Source organism: Boleophthalmus pectinirostris, unplaced genomic scaffold (assembly GCF_026225935.1).
Source record: "Boleophthalmus pectinirostris isolate CB_2022bp ecotype Guang Dong unplaced genomic scaffold, ASM2622593v1 HiC_scaffold_23, whole genome shotgun sequence".
Classification (NCBI taxonomy): domain Eukaryota; kingdom Metazoa; phylum Chordata; class Actinopteri; order Gobiiformes; family Gobiidae; genus Boleophthalmus; species Boleophthalmus pectinirostris.
The window spans coordinates 20,677,998-20,702,673 of NW_026571207.1; the positions used below are offsets into that span (position 1 = coordinate 20,677,998).

Genomic DNA, 24,676 nt, shown 5'->3' on the forward strand with positions numbered 1-24,676 from the left:
GTTTAGCCATGGGTCCACAGCATCATCCCCTGGCTATATAAAAACTAAAACAACATTTATATGGTATCCACAGAATGAACAAGCACAGGCAGAAAAGGGTTAACACAGAACCAATAGGAGCTGTGAGTGTAAAGTGAATCATAAAGCTCTGCTGCTGGCATTAAAAATATTATGTAAACCATCAGCTCAGAAAAGGTTCAAAGACATTCTGAAGTGGTTTGACACATGTAGGAGGATGGTAGTAGTACATGATTTGAGTCTCACTCGTAAACATGGCATTTTGAAACTCTAGTGTGCCACCAAGTGGTCCTAAAACTAAAAGCCAGTACAGATTTGATGTAGTATAAATTTACTTTATTTTCAGCTGCAAGTTTATGAAACATGGTAGAGCATAGAGATTTACAGTAAAGGAGTCATTACACACATAAAGCAGAAACGTCAATCACAGGGCATTAGCAATCTAAATGAGGGACCCTCTGAAAAGCCATCAGTGATTGTCAACCAGAGCAAGCCAGGAAACAAAGAAAGTCCAAACATAACATGCTGTAACCCATTCAAAGGATGCTCATCTTTAATTTTGTCTCATGACTGTGTGTTATTGTAGTATTTCAAGAACTGCGATCTATGCTGGTGCAGTAAGTGATAAATAAGCCTCAACAAATTGAGGTGACATCACAATATTTCAGAGGAAAACAGAAACTTGTTTTGTTTTGGAAATGAATGAGCATCCAGATGCCTTGTGTATTCTGTAAGATAACTATTTGTATATTTACACATTTTCAACAGTCTCCTCAGTGGAAAATGTATTATATATTCCAATATATGCTATATACCTAGATGTACATCTTAATTACTACTTGTGAACTGTGGGATGAAGTGACAATAAACCCTGAGGATATGCATGGAATAAATGTTCAGCCAAATCTGTGTATCGGAGGCCCTTGGTTTTAACTGTGTACTAAACAACAGCAACAAGGACCACCCACAAGGAAGGCCGAACCACAAGCCTAAAGTTACTGCGAGTCGGGACTTACTGCTACCATCACACAACTTCACACCTTCAGTTTGCACAGAGCACAATAGACACACAGTCCAGGGCTAAGAGGGCAGGGATGTTAGTTCTGAAACCCATGCTGTAGCAATATCAGTAATGCTTATAGTGGTTAATTGAGGTTGTGAAAAAAATAAAAACAAAGCACATTACATTGTATATATTTGCTTCCTTTTTGTTTGTTAAATACATACATCAAACAGGTCAATGGTTTATATAATGTGAACTATCTTGCTGTTGCAGACAGTAGCAGAGGTCAATGTGGTGGATAAAATGTGTGGATACAGTGACAAGATCGTCATCGGCTTTATAAAGTTATGGAGGAGAAATGAGTGACGGATCAGTTCAAGACAGTCCTCCAGAAATTCCCTCAGCATTTAAGAACAGGGTTTGTCACAAACATTCAGAGGATTTTTGTGCAATCATTGAAAAAGACTGATCCTCGCCTTAAGTCTCCTTGCACAATCTGTACATCTATCCATTTTCATCAAACTGCCTCAGACGATGGGTGAAAAAAAACTTAAAGCAGTCCTCCATACCGTATTCAAACAGTAAAAAGCCCAGAAACACCTTTATGTGTGATATACTTCAAAAACAAAAAAACTACAGGCATGTCCAAATGTATCGTTCTTTCCATAGAGGCACTATATAAGCTCTAGTCGTGCCTTCACAGCTGGGCTCTCTATATTAGTTGGAGATGGGCGTTTCAAGATGACCGCAGCCATCCAGAAGAGCAAAGGGACAAAACCTTGCTCACATTAAGGCCATAGACCATCTGTGGAAAGGGGCAAGACAAAAATGCTCCTGTAATGCCTCACGCTCCAGGGAACTTCATCCAAATCCATGAAGAGACTGAATGTATCAAAAGTAGATCTGCTTGGCATGTGACGGGTTCTGCTCCATGGGGCAATATGGGCATTTCAACCTTTAAATTGAACAACTCAATTCAATACATAGTACAGTTATACAGTTAATATAATATGAACACACAAAAACTGATACTCACTTTCCAGCGTTGGTGAGTTTGTTGAGAGCATCTCTGGAGATGACATGGCCACAAATGAGCTTCATTGGAGGGTTGCTTTCTGAAGTTTGTTGACGAAGAATTGGGCAAGCAAACACTGAGTGGTACCAGCACTTTTTTCCCAGATCAATTTCAATCTAGACAACAGAAAAAGTTAGTGAATCAATGTGAGTAAAGAATAACCAGGTACTGTGAAAATTACTTACGGGCAACTCATCTTTGTGTGTCCAAACTCCACTACATTGTCTTTGTTCTATAACCTGTTTGATGTTCATCAGCACAGGCAATGCCATACAGCCTGATGCAAAACTAGACCGTGAGAAAAAAAACTAACATTACTTTAAAAGTTTTAACATTTGTTTGTCATCCATCTTCAAGAACCTAACCTGACACTTAGTGGAGATTCTACAGAAAGACCCAGTAAGGCACAGGCATCCCTGGTGAAGATGTTGCAGATCTCAGCCCACTGATTTGGCTCAAGCAAACTGCGATATGGAGAATTCTCAATGCCATGACGCAGGTACACCAGGCTCCCCATGAGAATCTGGATATCTATGAGAAGATAAAACAATAGTATATTCTACAGTCCATGAGAACATAACTTCATCTCCTGAAGAATAGTGAGATTCAGCTTTACCTCTCTGGTGCTGTGAAGCAAATGGTTGAAAATGCCTTGCATATTGCAAAGCTTCCACCTGATTGCTGATGCCTCCACTGAGCAGGCTGATGAAGTACAATCGGTGTAACTTGAATTCTAGACTACTGTTCAGGTCAAGAAGTCGCTGACGATTTGTCACTGCCCATCTAAAAAAACAAAACAAAAAAAAACAGACAGACATCAATACTATATCTAGTTAAATTATTTAAACCAGTAAGTAGAAAAACATACTCTAATGCTGGCCTGAGGTCCTGCATTCGTAGAGCTTCAAGGATCCTGTTTAATTCAAGAAAAGGCTGCTTCATACTCATATCAATGACTACTCCAGACTCCTGAAAATAGAAAATGCACAACTTCTTAGTATCTCTTTTCAGTGTGATGTGTTTTGACAATTTGCATTATTTACCTGACACAAATCTTCTGCTACACTGAGCATGCCTTGTCTGTACAGATGCTCTACTATTGTTTCACTAAGATATTTCTGCCTGTCAGGGGTATCCCATACTGTTTCTGCAACCACAGCACTAATCTCTGCATCAAAATTCTGGAGAGGGAGACACTTTTCAGAAGGCACAGAAATAAATGTAAATATAACTGCATAATTTCATATTTACCCTGTCAATGGCTTTGCCAACTTTTGACACACTGCCATGAATGTCCTTGTGTCGTGAAGCTAACATTTGCACTGTTTCTTTAATGTTCTTACAGCACTGTGTCATTGTCTGAGAAAGTACAGACAAATCTGCATCTTGTACACCTATTTAAGCACAAAACAAAACATAGAGATAAATTCAAATGCAGTGAACATCATCTAAACAATTAGGTAATCAAACTTCTTACCAAATGCTACTAGTTGTGCACGTATCTCACAAACACTGCGCAGGAGTTCATCTAGTCTCTCTTCAGACTGATGGCCGTACATGACAAAGCGATGGAGAACTTTTTCCAGTTCCCGTTCCACACATGCACACTGCTCCATGTTTTTGCCTACTCACTCAGACACAACAACTGACAAGAAAAGCATACATTAATTACACAGGAAATCATTTTCAGTTTTATTTAACTTTTTAAATTTCGACTCCGACTTTGGTTAAGTTTAGTTTATTTAACTTATACAGTGTCATGCACCATGCCCAGCCCACATGAACTTATAGTGTGACAATAAGTAGACAGAGTTTATAGTTCTGCATCAAACATAAAATGTCCTTTTACAAGGGGCCCATTCTTTCAATATCAATAGAGTCATCAAAAAGATTACATTTGAACAAATACGACAGTCTCTAGTCATCCAACATAGTAAACAGACAATAAGACACATTAAACAATACACAGGTCATAATACAAGGGACAGTAAAACAAGAAATCCCAGATCATTTTCAATGTGCTTTAATTCACGCTGTTCTGGTAAAACAGCTTTTGCAATAGTAAAGTTCCTTTGTAAATATGAATACCTGGAGGGCATTTATAATGAACGAGACTAGCTGGTGATTTGTTTTATTATTGTTTCTGAAAATCTGGTTTAGGCATTGTGCGGTCACGCAACGAAAATTATTACATACAATTTGACATTTAAGTAACAGCTAGCTTCACATTATTCTCGGTGATTTGTTACTTGTGTGTGTTATTAATGGTAAAATACTAATCTTGTATGAGAAATTGTCTTGTATGAGAAAATTGTTGACAAAATAAATTTGAACATTAGTAGGCTCTCTTCAAAACAACTGTACTTTTGGGTGACTCATACCCAAAAGGCTAAATTAGATAGCTCCTTAGCAGTAAGCTATAGAAAATGTCTACCAAACCAAGCGTAGACAGAAAGACAGCGAACACACATCGTCATCTTCACCGCAAACTTTGAAATGTCGTCGTTACCGTTCTAACTTCACACATTAATATCTATTGTCACTCAGATTAAAAAAGGGAACGCAATCGGATAATAAATTGGGATTAACGAAGACAGAAGAATCACCAGTCGGCTAACATAAACAAACGGCCCTGCTGTCTCTAATTTCCTAGCTGGAAAAGCTAGCCATTGCTAACAGCTAACAACGCGCAAGCTTCAAGTTGAAGTTATGTATCTAAAGACAGACAATAGTCGTGTCTTCGTAGTACTGAAGTTACATTTTGATATGGTACATTGCTTTAAGAAAGAAATTTACGTTTCGACTCACCCTTTTTGATAATTAACCCGTACTGGCTAGTTAGCCGACATTAGCGTTAGCTACTTGTTTGACAACACTTCACTAGCTAGAAGACTGCGGATCTTCCTGTGTCGCGCACTGTGTCTGGGCTAATTTTCAAATTAAAACACAGGTGAGACCATCATTTTTGCAGTTTAGTTAGTTGGTGAGTTTTGAAATAGTTGCCATTAATACCAATTGTTTATGAGACAAATTAGGATTTATAGAGAATTATTAGTGTCTTGGCTTGGCTCGCTACACCTCCCCTACAACTCTACTTAAAAATATGAAAAATGGCTAAAATTACAGTTAACAGTAACCAATAAACGTATTACTAGATGGCTGTGCTGCAACTCAGTGTTGAAAAAAATAGTTGCGTCTGAAAGTCACATTTAAAATCTGCTAGATTAGGCCATAAATAGACTTGCATTCTTTTGAGTGAAGAGCAGATTGGTCAAAGGGTGGCTGAGGTCTTTGTATGAATGGGACAGTATGACTAATCTATCTGTTATGCAGTCATGCAAATCTAAGCTAGCCATAAGGGCTGATCATTCTTTCCCTTTGAGTGCATTAACCACAAGAGTTCTGTTTTATCTGCGGCATAGACGCCTGTGCAACAACATAATAGACTTCATTCAAATGGTCTGGTGGTCTGATTTAAGTAGGCCTACTACTAATATAGGTATATTACTATGTACTTTTTTTTCTTTTATCCTGTGAATCAAATAATGGGAGTTAACTGGACTCTCAACCACAGACTGTAGACGGACAAACACATAAAAACTAAATATATCAAATGTGTTGCATTGTCACAAAATAATTTACTAAAATAGGCTATACCAAAACATACTCATGGCAAATCAATATCAATATAGCAGCAATGTTCACATTGTTCAAGCTGTTTAAGCTCATGAACACAAAAACTGAGAATCATGTACAGAATAAATGGAATCAAACCTCACTTTTATCAGACATTGTCATCATGTCACCGTGCATAATTTAATTTAATTAATATGCCAGAGAGGTGGGCATACAATCAAAAATGTTGTTTCAGTATTGTCAGTTTTCAATATGCTATTCCACTTAACAGATTTATGCAAGTCCAGTCTGCTAACATGGTTTCTGCTTTAGCTTGTGAGCTTGCTTACACATTACCCAGAGACTGTACTGACCTTTAACCCATTGTTCACCCCCCAAATAGACTGCAAGAATAATATTCCAATGGTTTACTTTAGCAAATAATGCTCAGACCAGTACTATTGGTGTATTGGTCTCTCAACAATTAATGCAGTTTTTCTTCAGTTTGAAATATGTCTGAAAATTTGGCTATCTATCCTGATAATGTGGCCCTATATATAGAGGCGCCCTGTGACTGAGCTGGCGCTAAGTGTCAGATTCCAGGCGCTCTTATTTGTCCGAGCAGAATCAGCACCTGCTGCTAACTATAAACCCACCCCGCCAGTCCCACTGTACCCCAGCCCTGCACTCACAGGAAAGCCCAACCAGAACTCATGCTGGAGGAGAAAGATCTAGGTTAAACGGCTGCCTGTCCTGTGGCTGGATGGGAGGGGGAAAGGGATCATGGGAAGTCAGAGAAGCAGTGTCAGAAGAAGATGAAGTCTGCAACATGGCAGTGCCTTTTTCATACTGACACAGTCTAGTCAAAGTGGCAGGTCTATGAGTTTTGGGCAGCTGAGTGGATCCTGTTTTTCAGAGGTTTTCTGTCTTTGAGCTTGCTGTGGATTAAGACAACCTGCTGGAAGTGGAGCAGAGAAACTTAAGTCCCTATGGATAGTGGATAGCCATCCTTGGCCAAAGGTACAGCAAATCACTTTTGTTCTTTGTAAAAGATGAAGATATATACACTCAGAATTATGGACTGACTGTGAATGCACAGAATAATGTGCATATTTTAATCTGTCATGATAATAATTTTTTACTGCTTGCTCTACAATGGATGCAATGTAACTTAGACAAAAGAGATGAGTTTAATATATGTATAACAGCTGGGATAGGTTCATTGAGTACAATAAGGTTAAGTATTAAAGTTAATAGTTAGGTATTTATATAATTATATTGTTTTCACACATGTCCATGCAGGATAATTTCACATAAATTCACAGTTATGAAATAATTAGCTACACTTTCTCCAGGTAACTTTATCTCTTTTGCAGACCAGGACCTGAGCCCAGAGCAGCCCAGAAGAGGCGACTGCACTGGCCACAGAAATTGGAGCTTGTGGTTTAGAGATGGACAGCTGGACTCTCCAAGGGGACAGTTACTCCTTTTTGCGCAGTGCACCGCGCACCTTTTCTCTCTGTCACCGTGACGGTACTCCTAACCACGTAGAGATCTTTGACATTATTAATACGCCCAGCCAGCGCAGTGCCATTTCTGAGACCACCTGCCTGTGTGACATTTTTGGAGACGACTGTGAAGCAGCTTCACTTTCGAGCAGTCCCGCTTCAGCAGCTTTTAGCCCACAGCAGACAGAGGTGGGGGAACCTACGGTGGCCTCACCCACACTGGATGACAATAACGACTCCTCCTCTTATCATACAGCTCATAGCTCCAGTGAAGAAGAGGAGGGGCTTGAGGACCCAAATGAGAAGCAGAACTGTCCTCATTTACAAAGTTTAAAAGAAGAACAGACACCTCCTGAATTTCCTGGAACAACCAACACGACACATTGCAGTATTTCCCCTGTACCTCAGGAACAGGCAGAAAGTCCAGACCTCAAAACAGTTTGTGATGGGATATTACCAGAGAACAAAACCCCTCAAACTCACAGCCTAGAGGGAAGTTGTAACTCTTTATCTTCATCTTTAGTTGATGTTAGGTACACACCTTCACCCTCAAGCTCAAGAAAAGGTTTCTCTGAAACAGAAAGCAGGAGAACTACTCCTGCTTCTAAGGACAGACATAGCAGTTTGTCACAGCACACTCCCACCCCTGAGTTGGAAAACTGTGTCAGCTCCTCTGCATCTGTTACCACACAACCTGATTTTTGGGAAATATCTTCAGAATCAGAGAGCATCTGTAACCACAAGACATCCCACTTTACTGAGCAGCCACCAAATAAGGTTATTGCACCATTAAACTTTCAGCCTAAAGTTATTATATCATCAACTGACATTCTGTTATCTCCGCAGCCTGAGCAAAGAGGTAGAATCTCAGTGTATGATCTATTAAGCAGAGGCTCCACACCAGAATTAAATGACCATCCTCAGACCCCTGAACCTATTTCAAGTCCTATAAATGTCAAAGAAGACATAACGGTCTCTGTTGAGCTAGACACATTGCCACTGAAAACAAATGATACAGTGTCCACACCTGACCTACAATATACATCTCCCTCACCTGTAAACTCACCCGCACCATCACCTGAGCCAGGGAATATTTCATCTGAAATAATAAGGCTAAACAGTCCAACGCCTTCACCAAGCCGACTCAGCCCCAGCTCACCCCACAGTACTGCAACTAGATCTCCCACTGCTGCACTTTCCCGTCAAGAAAAGTACACTCCACCGGCAAGTAGAACCTCACTGTATTCACCCATAGTGACCCATTTGTCCCCATCTCCCGCGTGTTCACCTGTCGTTTGTATAGATAAAGCCACATCTCCTGAAATCAGGATTACAGCTTCTTCACCTGAATTGGAAGATGAACTTAAGAGCCCTGTTTTTGAGCCTTGCTCAGACTCACCTGTAGTTGAGCTTCCTGCATCCCCTCACATCTCAAACATATCTTATTCCGTTGTTCAACCTGCAGACCAACCCTCTCCTGCTTTTTCAGAAGAACCTTGTCTTCCTGTATCACCCATACCAGGAGACTGTAGTCCAAGCAGGTACTCTTCTCACAGTTCACTTGTGTTTGAACTGCAGTCACAACAACAGTCTGAAGACAGACATAAAACACCTTCCCCAGAAATAAGAAGTCAAAGCCCTTTGTCTCCACTTGGTCAAAGTCTCTCACATCACCACATTTGTAATTCATCACCAGATTCTGAAGTTGTTGAGCGGCTATTATCTGAAACACTATCTGAACATAATAAGTTTCACTCTTTTAATGACACATCTGTGGAACAACAAAACTTCCATTCTTCAACTGATGTAGCAGAAACTGAAGTGTCTACACAGCCAACATCCCCATTTAAACTGCATTGTGAAGACTCTGATGCAATTGCAACAAAAATCAGAAGTGTTTTGCCTGTGACTCCAAGTTTTTCTCCTCTACCAGTGTGTTTATCAGAATCAGAAGCCACAGAGACAACAAGTGAAGTGCAGTCTGCAGCTGAGTTAGGTTCAAATATATATGCAGAAAAAAGAGACATAGATCTTTATTATAGTGAGGGGAAAGGTGATTGTAAAAAATCCCCTACTGTTGTGAACTATTCTATAACTGATCCTGTGTTACCTGTCAACAAAAAAAACATCTTACCTGTACCCAAGGAAATTACAGCTTTGCCAGTTAAAAAATTGAAAAACCACAGTCTCAGTTTATTAATTACTCTCAGTCACCTCCAAGTAACAACACATTCAATATAAATCTTACTCCAAAGCCTTTTAGAAGGCAGCTATCAGGAACAGTTGGAGCAGAAAACAAAAGTAATTTAAGAGAGAACATGGCCAGCCATGTAAAGAAGAGGAGAACACCTTCTCCACCACTCACCAGATTTACACCTGTCCACATCATTGCCCCTGAAAAGCCCTACAGACAGTGGCAAACCAGAGGCCGCAGCCCTCCTCAAGTTAAAACATCGCTACCCAGTGCTAATTTAAAGAAAGTGGTGACAAATACGGAAATCCCCCATCATGACCTTGTTAATAATAGCCAAGAAGACTGGTTTAGGAAGAGGAGGCCACAAGAGATGGAAAGGGGACTGCAGCTGCAGGAGAGTGCAACAGATCAGGAGCAGCAGGATTGTGAGATGTATAGAGAGAGAAAGAGGGAGGAGCAAATCCCAGAAAAGGGGGAAAAGGGGGAGGGGTGGCATGGAGATGGCAGTTACAGAGAGGAACAGGTTGAGCTGTCATTCAATGCCAAGAATAGAAAAGGCCCTGTGTGTCGCAGCACTGCTCTCACAGGCAGAGATACTCGTCCAGGTCTGCCAACAGTGCATTCCTGCTCAGAGAGCCAGCTCACCAGACAGCCAAAGCAACAACAGACCGTGCACAGGCTTTCTTCTCAACCTGACACTAGGAGTGGAAGACTTGGAAGACGGCTTCAGCCCCCTGTAACTCAGCACAAGACTACTTCTTCTGGACGTGTTGCCACAAATAAGCCTGGGAGGAGTTCGAGCTCCAGCATGGGAAGTGAGCTCGATGAGGCAGACCATGAAGTTAAGTGGTTTACAGACGTGGCATTCAGCAGCCTCTCAAGCCCTGATGTAGACTATCTGGACATGTACAACTCAAGCCATCGCTCTTCTACCAATGTTTCTCAACCATCTACCCAGGAAAGTCCAGCTGGGGTCAGTACACCTTGGTTGTCTTATGCTGACTTTAGAGGCTCAGCCCAAATGTTGGACAATGATGAATTTGCGCTACAACAACCATCTGCCTACTCCTCAGATGGGCTGGATCCTTCCAGGTGCTATGAGTTGGGAAGCTTTGAGTGTGTTGATGTGGCTGTGGAAAAAGAGGACTCTAGGAAGGTCAGAAGAGGAGTACCTAAAAGACAGATTCAGCTAAAAAGGAGAGACACCACTGAATCAAAAGATGAAAGCAGTGAGACCAGCAGTCCTGGCATCCCACTGATGGATAATTTTTCTCAAGACACTCATCAGAGAGAGACTTTATTAAGACAGCACTCTACACCAGCATCCTCACTGGATCCAGAGCCTTATGAAGAGAGTTCACCTCCTGACAAACACCAAAATGTCACAAAATCTAAACTTCAAAAATCTTCTTCATTTGATGAGTCATGTTCTAAGACTAAAATTGCCACTTGTCTCATTAAGAGTGTATTGACTAAAAAGATGCAGAGTGATGAGCTAACTGGAGAAGAAGAGCCTTGTGAGTTGGATGAAAGTGTCTCAACTACAAAAGCTGAGTCCTCAAAGTCTCCCAAACCTGACATGCATCTGTTGAGTTCGAGTCTTCAGTCAAACTCTAGCATGTTATCTGACACCTCTGGAGGGAGAAGTGACATCAATACTAAAGATGAGGTTGGGAGACAGAAAAACTTAAAAGGAAAATCAAGTCATAGACCAAGTTCAACTAATAGTAACAGAAGTGTAACATTTTCAATAGCTGACAGTGAAGAGGCTGAAGCTGAGACCAGATCAGCAATACTACAATCAGAACTCAAAGAGACACCCTGTGAAGCAGTTTCTGATAACATTCACATGTGGAAGGAAACAGAGCACGATGACTCAACAAGTAGCACTGCTGGGAACTCAGGTCCTACCACTGAAACCTGTGCCTCGTCTACTGGACATGCCACGATGACAAATAGAGAGCAGGAATGTGAAAATACACAGTCTCATAGACAAGCGCAGCAGGGTGTCCAACCCTCATACAAGCCAAAAAGCCCAAATAACTTTTCCATATCATCATTGGAAAAGAAGAAAGCCTCCCTCAATGTCTCCATTACACCTGAAAATGAAAACAAATCTTTCATTTCAGATGAGAAAGTGGAAACCTGTGTTAATGATAAAATAGAAGACGACCAAATGGATGACAAAGTGAAAGGGCCTATACACAGAGTTCGAGATGTGAGGCGACTTGTGAAAAATACGTACAATCTCTCTTTCAAAGCAACCAGTGCGACTGCTTCAGATGACACAGATTTTACCAAGGAACAAACCTCAAAGGAAAACAGTGGGGAGGTCACCCAACAGGAGAGTATGGGGTCGCAAGAGGTGTGGCAGAAAGAAACAACAGAGTTAAATGAGGAAACTAAAGAAAGTAATAGCATTAAAACAAAAGATGAAACGAATATTCAGCACAAAGAACAGACACCTCATTCACAACCAATGCAAATAGAATACAAGGCTGTTTGCTGGAAAGAAGATAAAAGTAAAACTCCAACAGACATGAAGACGGTAACTGATACACAGCCTATTACTGAGACACCATTACACAATGTAAATGAGACAAAAAATGAAGATGGTACAAGTTTTGATGTTCAGAGTAAGGATAAAGTAAGTACAGTTGTTGAAAAACAACACATATTGACACACCAGTATGCAGACAGGCCAATGCTGGGCGGTATCCCCAAAATGCCAAGTAAAGAAAGAGAAGTGTCAACTGCTATTGTATTAATACGGGACAACAGCAGAACTAAGCGGGCTGCTTCTCCAACTCATGAGGAGTTTCCAAGAACTGTCCCAGCTTCATCACCTGGGCTTTCGAGTACTCCTGGTGGCAGTGGACACTCAGTTTCAATGTTACTGAAAGAGAAAGGTTATCAGGCTGATATTGGAGCAGTTGTGGGAGAGGGTCAAAATGCAGGTGGCAGTAAAAGTGCCCCATCTAAACATGTGAACTGCTTAGAGATTCCTCTTCAGACTTCAGGAGAGACTCACAGAGAAAGAACATTCTCCTCTTCATCTGCTACATCTGGATCTACAGCAATGCCAAGCAACACTGAAACTAAAACAGTAGAAGCAGAGAGTACCTCTGCTAAACTGGATTCAACTAATAAAGTACACCATTTGCCACCAAAATCTGCTACAGAGCCACCACCTGCAAACAAACAAGGAGCACAAGGAGACTTTGAGACTTTAAAAAGATCAGATCCAACATTTCCTCCAAGATCTCCTGCAGTACGGAGATTCAAACCTCAGCCGATAGAAGTTAAGTCAATGTCCAAAGAAACAAATAAACAAGATACAACTACAAGTATCTCAGGAAATAGTAGACATCAAGCCATCGAAGTTAAATCAGTAGCTAAAAATTCTCAAAAGCCAATTGTTCCACCCAAACCAAGCTGCAAGTTTAAACCTCTAGATTTAGGAGCAATGCCAAATGAGACACAGAGACTGCCCCCTGTATCTTCAAAACCTCACACAGAAGATAGATCACAAACAATTGTTGTGTCTTCACCAACAATTTATAGGAAGATTCCCAATGACTCCACTTCAAATTATACAAGAAAGGTCGCTGTGTCTTCAGTGTCAAGCCTTAAACCTCCACCAAACAAACCAACGGCTTCCTCTAATGTCTCAGCCCAGCCCCCATCATCAGAGAAGGACACAGAGGCAGACAGACAGCAGCGACCAGGGCCTCACTCACAGAACTCCAGATACATACAAAGGCATCCCACTTTACCTCCAGCTCCTGGAACAGTTAGTGGTCCTACCATTTCCTCATCTACACTTTCTGATGCAACAGGACACCAACCCCAAGTACCTGCCCAGACAGGGGCCATCCAGAACAGCCAAACAGCTGCTATGGATTCAAACAACCAACAGCCACATCTTAGGATGCCATATCCTCATGAACCAGCAACAATGGACACTTCAGATAATGTACAACCTGCTCCTATTTCCACAGGCCCTGGATATATCCGCCAGACTTATCACAGATCACTTTCAAATGAATGCTCCCAAAAAACAAACAACCTGCACTTTTATGCCTCTGATGACCCGCCAAGCTATGATGACAGAGAAAGCTTCAGTCCTCTCAGGTTGCCAGATTTGCCTCCAAGATCAAGCCGTTATCAACCCTCATCTCGCCATCCTCCATGCTCCTGCACAACTGGCTGCCCCTCACACCCAAGTCTGCCTCATCCTCACAACAGCCCGCACAATCTTACCCCACCTGCCCCAACACACTCTCCAGGACATTACCCAGTCACCCAGCCTGCCCTCCGGCCTCACCACTGTAGATCTGACCCTCAACCAGTGACATACCAGCCCACCTCTCCCAAAGCTAGCCCCCTTGGTCCTGGCCCACCACAAGGACTATACCCGCCTCTGCACCAGCCTCCTGCATGTCCTCCTCACCCATCACTTATGCATGCTTACTCTGCTGAGCGGCCCCTGCCACCAGCCCAACATATTGATCCCCGTAGACCTCCAGTGCACCGCTCCCCTCAGCAGCCTGCAGCAGTGATGGCAGGGGCTCCGTACCCAGATCCTAGCCACAGCCACTCTCCAGGTCTCCCTCACATGGACCCACACTATCTGTGTGCACCTCAGACTCTAGGGCCTTCATATGGCTCAGAGTATGGAGGTGACAGCTCCAGTTTATACTCTGAGAGCAACTATGGACAAACGCCTCGACGTGTGCTAATGGATCCAGAAACAGGGAAGTATTTTTACATCGAGGTCCCTGTTCAGCCCCTGAGGAAGATGCTGTTTGACCCCGAGACGGGTCAGTATGTGGAAGTACTCATCCCTCAGCAGGCCATGTCCCACTCAGGCTTGTACCCCCCCTCAGCACCTAATTATCCCCCTCTTCACAACACCAACATGTATGCGGCAGCTCCACAGTACATGCCCTACACAGCCCCTCCAGCCCAGCCTCAGCCACCCCGTTACCCCGAGTCTTCTGCTGTAGCCCCCATGCACCCACATGGGCCTGGGGTGGGCTATAGGAATCCTCCTGGTCAGGGACCCAAATCTGAGACCCAGGGCCATCCACCAGTGGATCCCAACTACCTGGAGGGCATGTACTATGTGCCCACAGGAATGAATGCAAGCCCCAATCCCACCCCTCCCGACTACTATCACAAACACCCTTCTAACCTTCCCCCTAGTGGGGGGAAACGCTCTTGAAATAGAGGCCGCCCTTCTGGAGCCTCCAGAGTTTAAAATACACAGGATATAGAGGGGGACTGTCTAATGTTAGCTTGCTGTTATTTGAGTTTTCTTATTCCTATTGAGGACACCAATCTTTGGATTTTCATTTGGTACTGCTTTTTTGATATGCTGCTTGGAGAAATCCTGTGTTGATGGTTAAAAATGTAACACGATTTTCTATGAAGCATCCTCAAATAATACAAGACTTTTTCACAACTATTATAATTTGTGGTACTGAGCAGGCACTGTTAATATTTGTTCATCTGATATATTTTCATATTTATTTTATTACTGTCAGATGAGTGTCACCTGATGTTTGCAACAAAATTATAATAAATGGAATATGATTATTTACAAAAAGGTCTCAACTTCTTACATATTCACAACATTAGGGTATACATCTATAATAATAGTAATAATAATCCAAAAATAAATAACACGAAAATAAGCATTATCAATAAAATACTTAATCAGTTGTTGACAGTGTTTTTAGCTTTTGCTTATGGAAGATCAACATCCACTAAAGTGATGATTTAGTGAAGTTGAATAATATAGCCTTAAGTCAGTTGTACTATACATGTGCTCTGAAGTAAACCCTCTAGATGGCGCCAAAGACCAGTGAAGTTTTTGATGCCCCTATCAGAAAGGACTGAGAAGCTGGGGTCTGAGGACACTTCACAAGAGTTTCTTTCTACTAGATAAGGTCACTACTGCTGTTAGGGGCACATCCAGTTTGGCTTAAGTTTATCCATACATTTGAATCTGATGTTTTGAACCTTTCAGGACCACGTAGTTTAAACTGTTACTTGAATATATAGAGAAACATGGCACATCTTGATTGACAGCCAGAAGTTATTCTTTAATTTTATACAAATGTGTTGGTCCAGTGTTATTATTATGGGACTATTTGAGCAGATACCATGTCAGTAGTACATGGTAGTGGAACAGTAGTGCATGGCTTTGTTGTATTTTTATATGTTACTATATTTAAATGTGCTATAAATAAAAGTGATTGATTACCATTAGTTGGCTTTTGAGTTTATTTATCAATATCAACTTTCTTAATATATTGACCGAATTAACTCACTATAAGTTTTGACAATGCATGTTTTACTTCTTTTAGCATCCTTACAGCATAATGCATAGCAGTAGTCCCTTCTTTACCACACCCTGAGTAGGAGGCACTGACTTTGATGTGTATCCATAGGATCTTGATGGTGAGTGGAAAACGCCTTTCTCCCTGTTGTTTTTGTATTATCTAGAATGTAGGTGGCATGGGCAGGGGACAAGATAAAAGAAGACAAAGAGAGAATGAAATCTGTTGTGTGTTTCCTGACATTTTTGTTTTATTTTTAGCAATGTGACTTGTGCCTGTCAAGCAAAAACTTCAGTTGATGTTTGGTAAATGAGTAGTTGTATGTTTTATATTTCTAATTTATTATTACCTTTATGGCTGCTGAACATATACTTCAACAGCATAACGTCAGTACAAAAGTTTTAGTGTTATAACAATGCAAAACAAACACATAAAATATGCCTCCATGGCTATCTAAGTTATCACACATTTTTTTACTTGTTGGTGCTAAATACCTCATAACCAAGCCATAATGCATGTTTATAGACTATATCTGCCAATAAAAAGCCTTTGAAAGATGCAGCTCAACACATGTTAGAAATGTAGTTGTATGTTTATCATACCTGCCCGAGCATGCCCATATTAGGCATACATCCGAGAGGAAGTGGGTGGGGCTGTTACAGAGATAAGGGAAGGCCCCTGAGCGCCTAATTTCCTAGTAACAATATTAAGTGTTGTCAGACTAGCTCTTGTCAGAGCATGTGTGTCCACCAGGTGGTGTGTACCTGTGACTGCGTCACCTCCTATGATTAATTTCTACAGTTACTTTACCATCTGTGTTGTTGTCACATTGGTCTAAAGCAGATGTTTTCTCAGCCAATTGCGCCAGACATGATCAGACTTCATATAGTGTTTTTTACTTACTTTACTGTAACCATTTAAATATATATTTTAAGTATTTGCTGTAAAGGCATGAAAGAGGACAAATTTTGACTCGTGCTAACATAACTCTGGTTTCAAACATTCAATAAACATTCAAATCCTGCTGTCGATGAGGGCTACTTTTTAGCTTTGAAGTTTCCATGTATATACAGTTTATACTGTATCCCATTTTATCTATATTTTATTGCTATTTGTAATGTGGCAGAAATGTAGGACAAAAAGCATTAAATTGCCTTGTCTTGATAGAAACCATTGTCTAAAGGGACTTTCCCCTCTAAAATATGTAAACATTTCTTAGACATATTTCATTTGTAGTGGAAATCGTTGGTCTAGACTAGTCTGGTCCTTTAAGTGTCCTGGGACCTGAATGTCTGAGAAGGAAATTATTGCTCTGAACTTGAGGTTCTCCCCATCCCGACATAAGAGGGCCGTTCTCACTCACATAAACAGTCTGCATTATCCCGTCGTAGGGATGAGGTAGCCACAGATGAGGTCACTGCCTGATCACTTTACCCGCAGTCTCAGCCAAGCGCAGCCGATCAATGAGGAATGGAAGGAATGAGAGAGAGAGTGAGAAGGAGAGTGCATGTCAGACTTTTACTACCGGCCTCCTGAATCACTATGAGATGATGACAAGCCCAAATTCTTATTGATATCATGTCATGTAAGATCTTCTCTGCTTTTTAATGTACCACATATTGAGTTTGACAGCACCATTAAGTGAAGTAGGCTGCGGACAGGTCTGGTTGATATTAGCATGGGAAACTTTTGTCTTTTGTTGCCATGGTTGGTGACGTTATGGTGTGCAGGGGTCAGTAGATAGTTGAAGTGTGAGGTAAAAGTAATGAGTCATGCAGAGGTGACCAGGGCCTCACAAACAGTCACCAGTTTAATTATACCACCATTAAACATTGAACCACTGTTTATTAGCAAGAGCCGGGAAATATTTAATATATAATAATATTTTCAATATTAAATATTTAATATATCATATTTGATTTACCAGTTCAAAATAGGAAAGATTAATGTCTGAGAGAGACAAAGGTTTCAATACTGCAGCCAAATTGTTATTTCAAAGAAAAAGAAACACAAATCAAACACATACTTTGCACTGTTTACCAGGTCTAAAATTAACCTTGTTATATGACCCAAAGTTAATAAGTTGTCAACTTAAGCTGCAATTGAAAACACCCAAGCTCCTCCTACAAATGTCAATGTGAAGATGTAGTAGTAATATAATAGTTTGACTGAAGAAAAAGTTTCAGTGTCTTAAAAGCTTTTCTTTATTTAGTAAAATGCGTAAGTACTTACTATTACTGCTGGAGAACAGGTTTTAAATAGCCTAGTTAAAATTCATAATTTATAAATGTTTTGATGAGTAAGCCAACTGGTTTATCTTGCTCCATGACTTTTCTCTTTTATAATGTTAAAATTGCCCTAGCTACTCCAAATGGTATTGGTAGGGTCATTTTCAGCTAGGGTAAGGTAAAACAGCGCTACAAATAATGCATACTAAGCCCTAAAACAAACTTGGTCAGCTAGTCAATTCTACGATCTGTTTGAATCCAGAAGGGTCTGGAATCAGACCATAGAGTGAAAAACCACTGTCCTAACTTGGGACAGTCCAACTACAGCCGCTAATTTCGAGCATCTGTCTCTTAAAAACAGAAGCCATCTCCTTTAGAAAATTCTTGTATCATTCAGAACAAAATATACACAGTATAACTTCTTTTACATAAAGTAGAATTTGGTCCTTCGATTGTTGATTCTGCAAAAATCCATGATGTGCTCTGTGCTGTTTTTTAAGCCCCCATATTTGTTTTGGCACGACTGCGTCTTTCTAATTGGTCAACCCTCTTGTCAATCACGGTCTCTGAAATTGGGGAGACAGGATATGGTTCCAGACCCACTCGTCTTCGTGAAGTTTTGTCAGTGAAGTCAGTGTAAGGATCAACAACAAAAAAAAAAGTCAACAAAGTTTTTCGTGAAGTTAGTGTCAGGATCAACAAGATAAGACAAGTGCTTCTGCATTGCTTTACTAGTTTTGTTGCTTGGAAATCTAAATTGTGCGTGGCGCCAGTGTGGGAAATACATCACTGTCTCATATTTGTCATCACTCCTCATGGGTTATTTCAGGTAACACCCTACATCAGGAATATTGTGCAAAATTACTAATTCATTTTCTACATAATGGAGAGGCTGCTTACAAAATTATGTAACTGTCAAGTCATGAAAATATACTTTAACAATACACAATGGGCTGAAAACAACAACAACACCAAATTAACAGATTTTGTTATAGTGGAGGTAAAATTGCAGTTTAATGCATGTAAAATATGTCATCTTGAAGGAGGCATCTATTGGAGGAGGCATCTATTGTTATTGAGATTCCTTCCCTGTCAATGGCGCAGAGGCAGCACTGAGATAAGCATCTTCTAAAACAATATCAATGGATCAGTTGTCCTGTTCTGGGTGAGTTGTGTATTTTGGACTGAGCTTATAGAGATGCTTTAGATGTGTGAATGTGACACAGATGTCTGATAAGGGTTGTGTGGACAGGTCACCTGTGGGAAACACCATTGTTCCTCTGTGTGTGTAGTGTGGTCTGTGTAGTGTGGTCTCAGGGTTTTTGTGACTTCTCTCCTGAAACTACTTTTAAATGTACTCTTAAATGGATCTAAATCTATAAACTCTGTTCTTGCGTCACTTACTGTGTGCTGTGAGCGCTGGCCCTCTCTCCACCCACAGGTTCATTCCACAGTATCAGTGGTTTAAACAAAAAAACACAGTTTGGATGGAAACCATAGCAACAAGTTACGAGTTCTGTGACTTGGCACTGCACTCACCACAGCGCTGGGCAAAGCTTCTGTGCACATTATACAGCCACTGTTCACTCCTCTCATAATGTTGGTTTGGTTAATGAATGAGTTTAGCTAAATGGTTAATTCTGATGAACATTTAAGATTGTATAAACAACAGATGAGAATTGAATCTGGAAGCATTTATTTTGGATATATATTTAGATTGTGACCACCAGCCTGGACCATGCCAGTCATGCTAACTAGCTGGGGTAGGGCTATATTTACAGAGGGCAGGGCATCCATCATCACAGCACAGAGGCAATGGCAGGCAGGGAGCGAGGAAGGGAAAGTGTGGTCCATCTTTCACCACAGTCCAATCCTGGGCTCGCCTATTTAAAACACCTCACAATCTGACCTCAGCGGTGCCCCAGGTCAAAACTACTGGACCTACAGCGCTGCATTAACAATAGGTACACCAGTGTGTTATAGCATGCTAGTTTGTGTTCACCACAGAACATGCACATGTGCACTGCAAACACATCTTTACTGCTCATGTGAAAAGGTTAGCGGTGATAAAACGGGCAATTAAATAAATCTCATGTTGAAATGGACTTTAGCTCTTGGCACTGTGCACCTGCATGACATCAGCCCATCCCAGACTGAATAACTCATCAACTGTCACACAAACTGGATCGTCTGTCTGATGCTGCAAATAGACAGATATGCATTTACAAATGCAGACAGTCTCAGACACAAAGACTCATGCTTCATCGTGGCTTTAAAATGACTGTTGTGATTTGCTTTTGATTACCAGTGCAATGATACATAGTAAATGTGCTGAGGGTCTTAAGTGTCCAGTGTGATGTTTGGCATGTGTTTACACAGAGGGTTGCAGCCGATGGCTCTATTGACCTGGCATCTCCTTTGGTTAAGGCCAAGTCGTTAGCACATTGAAAAGAGAGAAAGAAATGTGCCATGTACGGACATTTGTCTCTGAGCTTAGAAACATTGAAACCTAATAGCATTTTAAATCCCCCTAACTGCAGGAGTATTAATAACCCCCTGCACGCATTTCAACTCCACGTAAGATGAACGATTGTCCAAACGCAGGTGTAAGTTATTACTGATGAGAGGCACCAACATGTTGTCCATGATTTTGCACTAGTAGTTTAAGGCTTTGGTAAAAAAACAACATTCAAATTAGGTCAGTGCAGGGCTGCGATTAGGTGTATTTTGCATTTAATGACATCGTACTAATTTGTAAATGAACACTGCCAACTATCCTGCTGTCCTGGGCCCTGTGAAAGAACAAGACTCCTGGAGGGTGAGGTCATGAGTGTTTGTCGATCCAGGTCCTGGCAGGGGGCTCATCCTAAATACAGTGACTGTCGAGGGAATGCTGCCTATGCACCAACTCGTCAATAATCTGTGCAGTACCCCATCTTCATCAAACAGACTGGTGATTATTTTATTCTAAACAAATTGTGCATTGTTCAAATGGCCTTGAAGCTGCTTCCTTTCTGCAATAAACTTAGATCACAGCTGCCTGTGTTTTTATGAACTGAGGCGTGTGAAATAAAACCGCACATACAGGGGCTCAAACGATTGGTGCTATAAATTGTGCATGTGCTGATGGCTGTACTCTGTGGCCAGTCATAGTGCAATCTTAAACATTTCTTATAAATATACAATAGCAGTGTCTTATATTCAGCAGTAGAGAGTTACAAGCCATTTTGTCCTGGTCCCAAGCTGGACTGTATGTTACTGTGTCAGGAATTATATCAAATTTAAAACTATTCAAACTTTGAAAATAATGTAATGTATTGGGCAGAAAAAAGGGCATAATAATGAGATGGTCTGTTATTTAGGTGTTCATATATGTGCTCTAGGTCATCCAGTTTAGGAAATATACTGAGTCTGATTTGGAAAAATACCTGCCTGCTCCTGTTGAGGAGGAAGCCTCCTGTAGGACATTCCTGAGTTGCGAAAAACGTAGTTTGTCAGTGTGATGTCATTACAGGCTCACGGACATGCCTAGGCACAGCACGTGTGTCACGCCTCCACACACCTATACAGCACCAGGTAGGAAAATCTGATAATGAGAAACCAATATAGAGACTGCACAATTTATGGATTAATGTGATGACCTTTAATCTGGGCACAGATTTATTAATACACTAGAAATGATTGTTGTTACAACTCATTGAAACAGAACATTGCTCTATTTGTGTGTCATAACACATAAGTAGCAATTGTGGGTCATAAGTAGCAATTAAGAAAATACATGTTATGTTTTGATAAGCCATGAACATTAGGAATGGCTTTATTTGTCATTGACAGCTGAGAAACAGACAATTGAGAGAACATTAAGGGCTAACTGAACTTGAGTACTATGTGAGTATTGCAGTAGCGCTTCAAATTTCAAATCCAGCGACCCACCCTGACCCATTTGACCGATCCTTCAATGCCCTGGGGCAACCTGTTAGGAGCAGTGAGTAGTCCAACAAGGTTCATTTGGTCATTTGATAATTTATTTTATTAGATTATTTTTTCAGACCAAGGTTTAGTTAGTTAGTTTGTTTAGTTTAAACTAATGCTTGGTCTGAAAAAATAATCTAACAAAATAAAAATAGGAACACTGGCAATCACGGTCCAGTTGAGACTCATCTCCAGAGTTTGGTCACGATTGCTATTGTGCAATACCTATTGTACTATTATGTCGTAGGTGGAAGAGGGAAGCCTGAGTATCTAGAGAATATACCCATCAGGAAAAACTAGTTTCACCTGGCCCAAGCATCAAACCCAGGTCAACCCCTGAGGACAGGTGAGTGTCAGCCGCAAAGCACCAATATACCACAATAATATGCTGTGGTCTATATGTCATTGCACTCTTCCATTATATACTCAAGTCAACAGCCCTATCAAATTTGTAAAAACAACTTTCAAGATCACCTGATACAATTGACCCATGCTATCATTAGTGAGAGCTGTTAATGTGCCAGTTGTTTTTTTATGTCATGTAATGGAGTTGCTGGTCTATATAAAGTGTTGCAGGTGTTAAAAATTATGAATTCTGTAAAAGTGATATTGGACACATGTGGACTTTTAAAACCCAGGGGTTCCATTACTGCTGCTGTAGTTAACTTGTTATCCCAATAATCTAAAATGTCAGCCCTATAAACTTTACATGGGGAACTGAGCGTTTATATCATTGAGGCAGCACTGGTGTGTCAGCAAAGTGGCACCAAGGATGCAGATTGGTTCATATTTCTAGCGATATCCACGTCACATGTCTCCCACTCATTGGCTACATTTTTCACATAATCCACGAGGCGCTACTCAGACTGGTGAAGTATTCCTGGTTCCTAGTGTCCGCCAGGAGCAACAGAAAAATAAACTTTGGAGACTTCTTTTTCCTGCAATCAAAGCCATTTCTTTTCCATAAGTTTTACTCCTGTGAATAGAACCACATTGTCCCAAATGGAATCTAAATTGACAGAAAGCTTATGTTGGCCAAATGTTGCAATTTGCAGGCTTGTGTTGTCAGGGATTCCCCGTTCATATTACACAGATGCATACACAGTGGAATGGCCTAGATCGCAGCAGTGGAGACATTTAGGCCTTTGAAAGCAGCATTGTGTGAAGGTCAGTGTTGTAGTCTTAGGAATGGGAGATCTACAGTTGTGACATTGGCCATTCACTGCGAGGCTGAACAGTCGACTCCTGTTACAAGAGTTAGGGCAGAGGAGGATGAGGAGAGTTTCCTGGAGTGACTACTGCAACTACATGTCTGACATACTATCAGAGGAGTAACTAATGAGCAGCATCAAACCAAAAAGATTCAGTACATGAAAGTACGTGTTACTTTGTTATAGTCAACTTTATGAAGAGACCAGAAAGTGGGATGTTTTTTTCCTGCCTTGCTTTTAGAAGAGGCACTAACCCTATTTTAAATAAAGAGTACCCTGACCTGTGGTAGAACAAAAAATCTAAAATGATATAAAACTGACGATATAGATCTATCAATTACACTCCATTCATTGGAAGTTTTGCTCATTGAAAGAACCTTCAAATAAATAACTTTATCCTGATCAATGTATGGAGGAGCATAGCCTAATTTCCTGCAGCGCTAATAGCATTTTCAAAAATATTCAGTAGCTCCCAAGTGAATAAACAAACAAAAAATATCTGAAAATAACTGTATTTTGTAGAATATCCTCCAAGTGACGATCTAAAGACAGAGATATTGTTTTAGCGTGACTCACATTTTTGCCACTGGTTCTTTAACCTTAACTGGGTTTTAGTTTCAAAATGACCGATGTAGATACAAGAAACACATTGGCAGAGTTCATGTATTTTCTACATAAAAAACAGTTTGAGACGTGCAATTTCTAAAATAATATAAATTATACTGTATTATGCTTAACATATTCAGTTTTTCATATTAGCTTTATACACATGGTAGCCTTTACCGTTACTGAGTAAATATACTCTGTCTGGGTCATAAAAGACCTTGAGTAGAAAGTAATGATCCAAATCATGGCATTGACTTTCATTTTCACTGAAATTCATGAGATGACTACACTAACTGAACATTTAAGATATTCAGAATGAGCAACCATGAGCAGTCATTATATTAATCAAAGTAATTAACTTATTCTATTCAAAATTATGAATTTGATTTTGATTACTTTGGAAAATATATTGAGTTGTTTAAAATTGAAATGCTTTTACTTTATGACCCATAAATCTAACTTTAATCTGCACAGCATCTAGACCGTGAGTGCACTTTGCTCTATTTTAACTTTTCGGTTGCTGGTTACACTGGCATGGCTGCAAGGGGTGGGTGTGTCTACCTCCTCTCTGAATATGAATCACATTGACATCAACCTGCCAACACTGTGAAATGGGAAAGACAGACAGGATGTAAGTTTATGATCAAAATTAAATTATATTTGCCAACCTTTACCTGTGTTTGCTTATTTGTCACAGAGCACACCCAGGTAGAGATTACAGGCTAGGTAGACCCTGTCACTGTGCCCCTATTACTCAGTTGTCAGTATATTTCATCATACTCTGATGCAATGGCAGGAGTCCAGGACAATGACTGTGTAGCTTTTAAGCTTGTTTTATCTTGAGCTCACATTTAGCCAGAGAGACAATGTTACTCAACACAATAGTTTCATTAATAGGA

At 40.6% G+C, this 24,676-nt stretch overlaps 3 protein-coding genes across 3 annotated transcripts; 2 read left to right on the forward strand and 1 right to left on the reverse strand.

The window, feature by feature from the left end:
* Positions 1-332: 332 nt before the first annotated feature.
* On the reverse strand, positions 333-5,059 carry rmnd5b (required for meiotic nuclear division 5 homolog B). The gene is made up of 10 exons (XM_020928145.2): positions 4,905-5,059; positions 3,574-3,741; positions 3,348-3,490; positions 3,140-3,277; positions 2,965-3,065; positions 2,713-2,879; positions 2,462-2,627; positions 2,282-2,384; positions 2,058-2,212; positions 333-1,976 (listed from the first exon to the last, which is right to left on the reverse strand). Exons 2-10 carry the CDS (start codon positions 3,710-3,712, stop codon positions 1,913-1,915), a joined length of 1,176 nt encoding a protein of 391 aa, XP_020783804.1. The 5' UTR covers positions 3,713-3,741; positions 4,905-5,059; the 3' UTR covers positions 333-1,912.
* A 2,082-nt stretch (positions 5,060-7,141) lies between these two features.
* On the forward strand, positions 7,142-8,070 carry LOC129410561 (mucin-2-like). Its single transcript, XM_055159025.1, has 2 exons — positions 7,142-7,952; positions 8,066-8,070. The coding sequence occupies exons 1-2, from the start codon at positions 7,163-7,165 to the stop codon at positions 8,068-8,070; spliced, it is 795 nt and encodes a 264-aa protein (XP_055015000.1). The 5' UTR covers positions 7,142-7,162.
* Positions 8,071-9,537: 1,467 nt separating this feature from the next.
* On the forward strand, positions 9,538-14,899 carry LOC129410562 (uncharacterized). Its single transcript, XM_055159026.1, has one exon. The coding sequence runs from the start codon at positions 9,538-9,540 to the stop codon at positions 14,638-14,640; it is 5,103 nt and encodes a 1,700-aa protein (XP_055015001.1). The 3' UTR covers positions 14,641-14,899.
* The last annotated feature ends 9,777 nt before the right edge of the window (positions 14,900-24,676 follow it).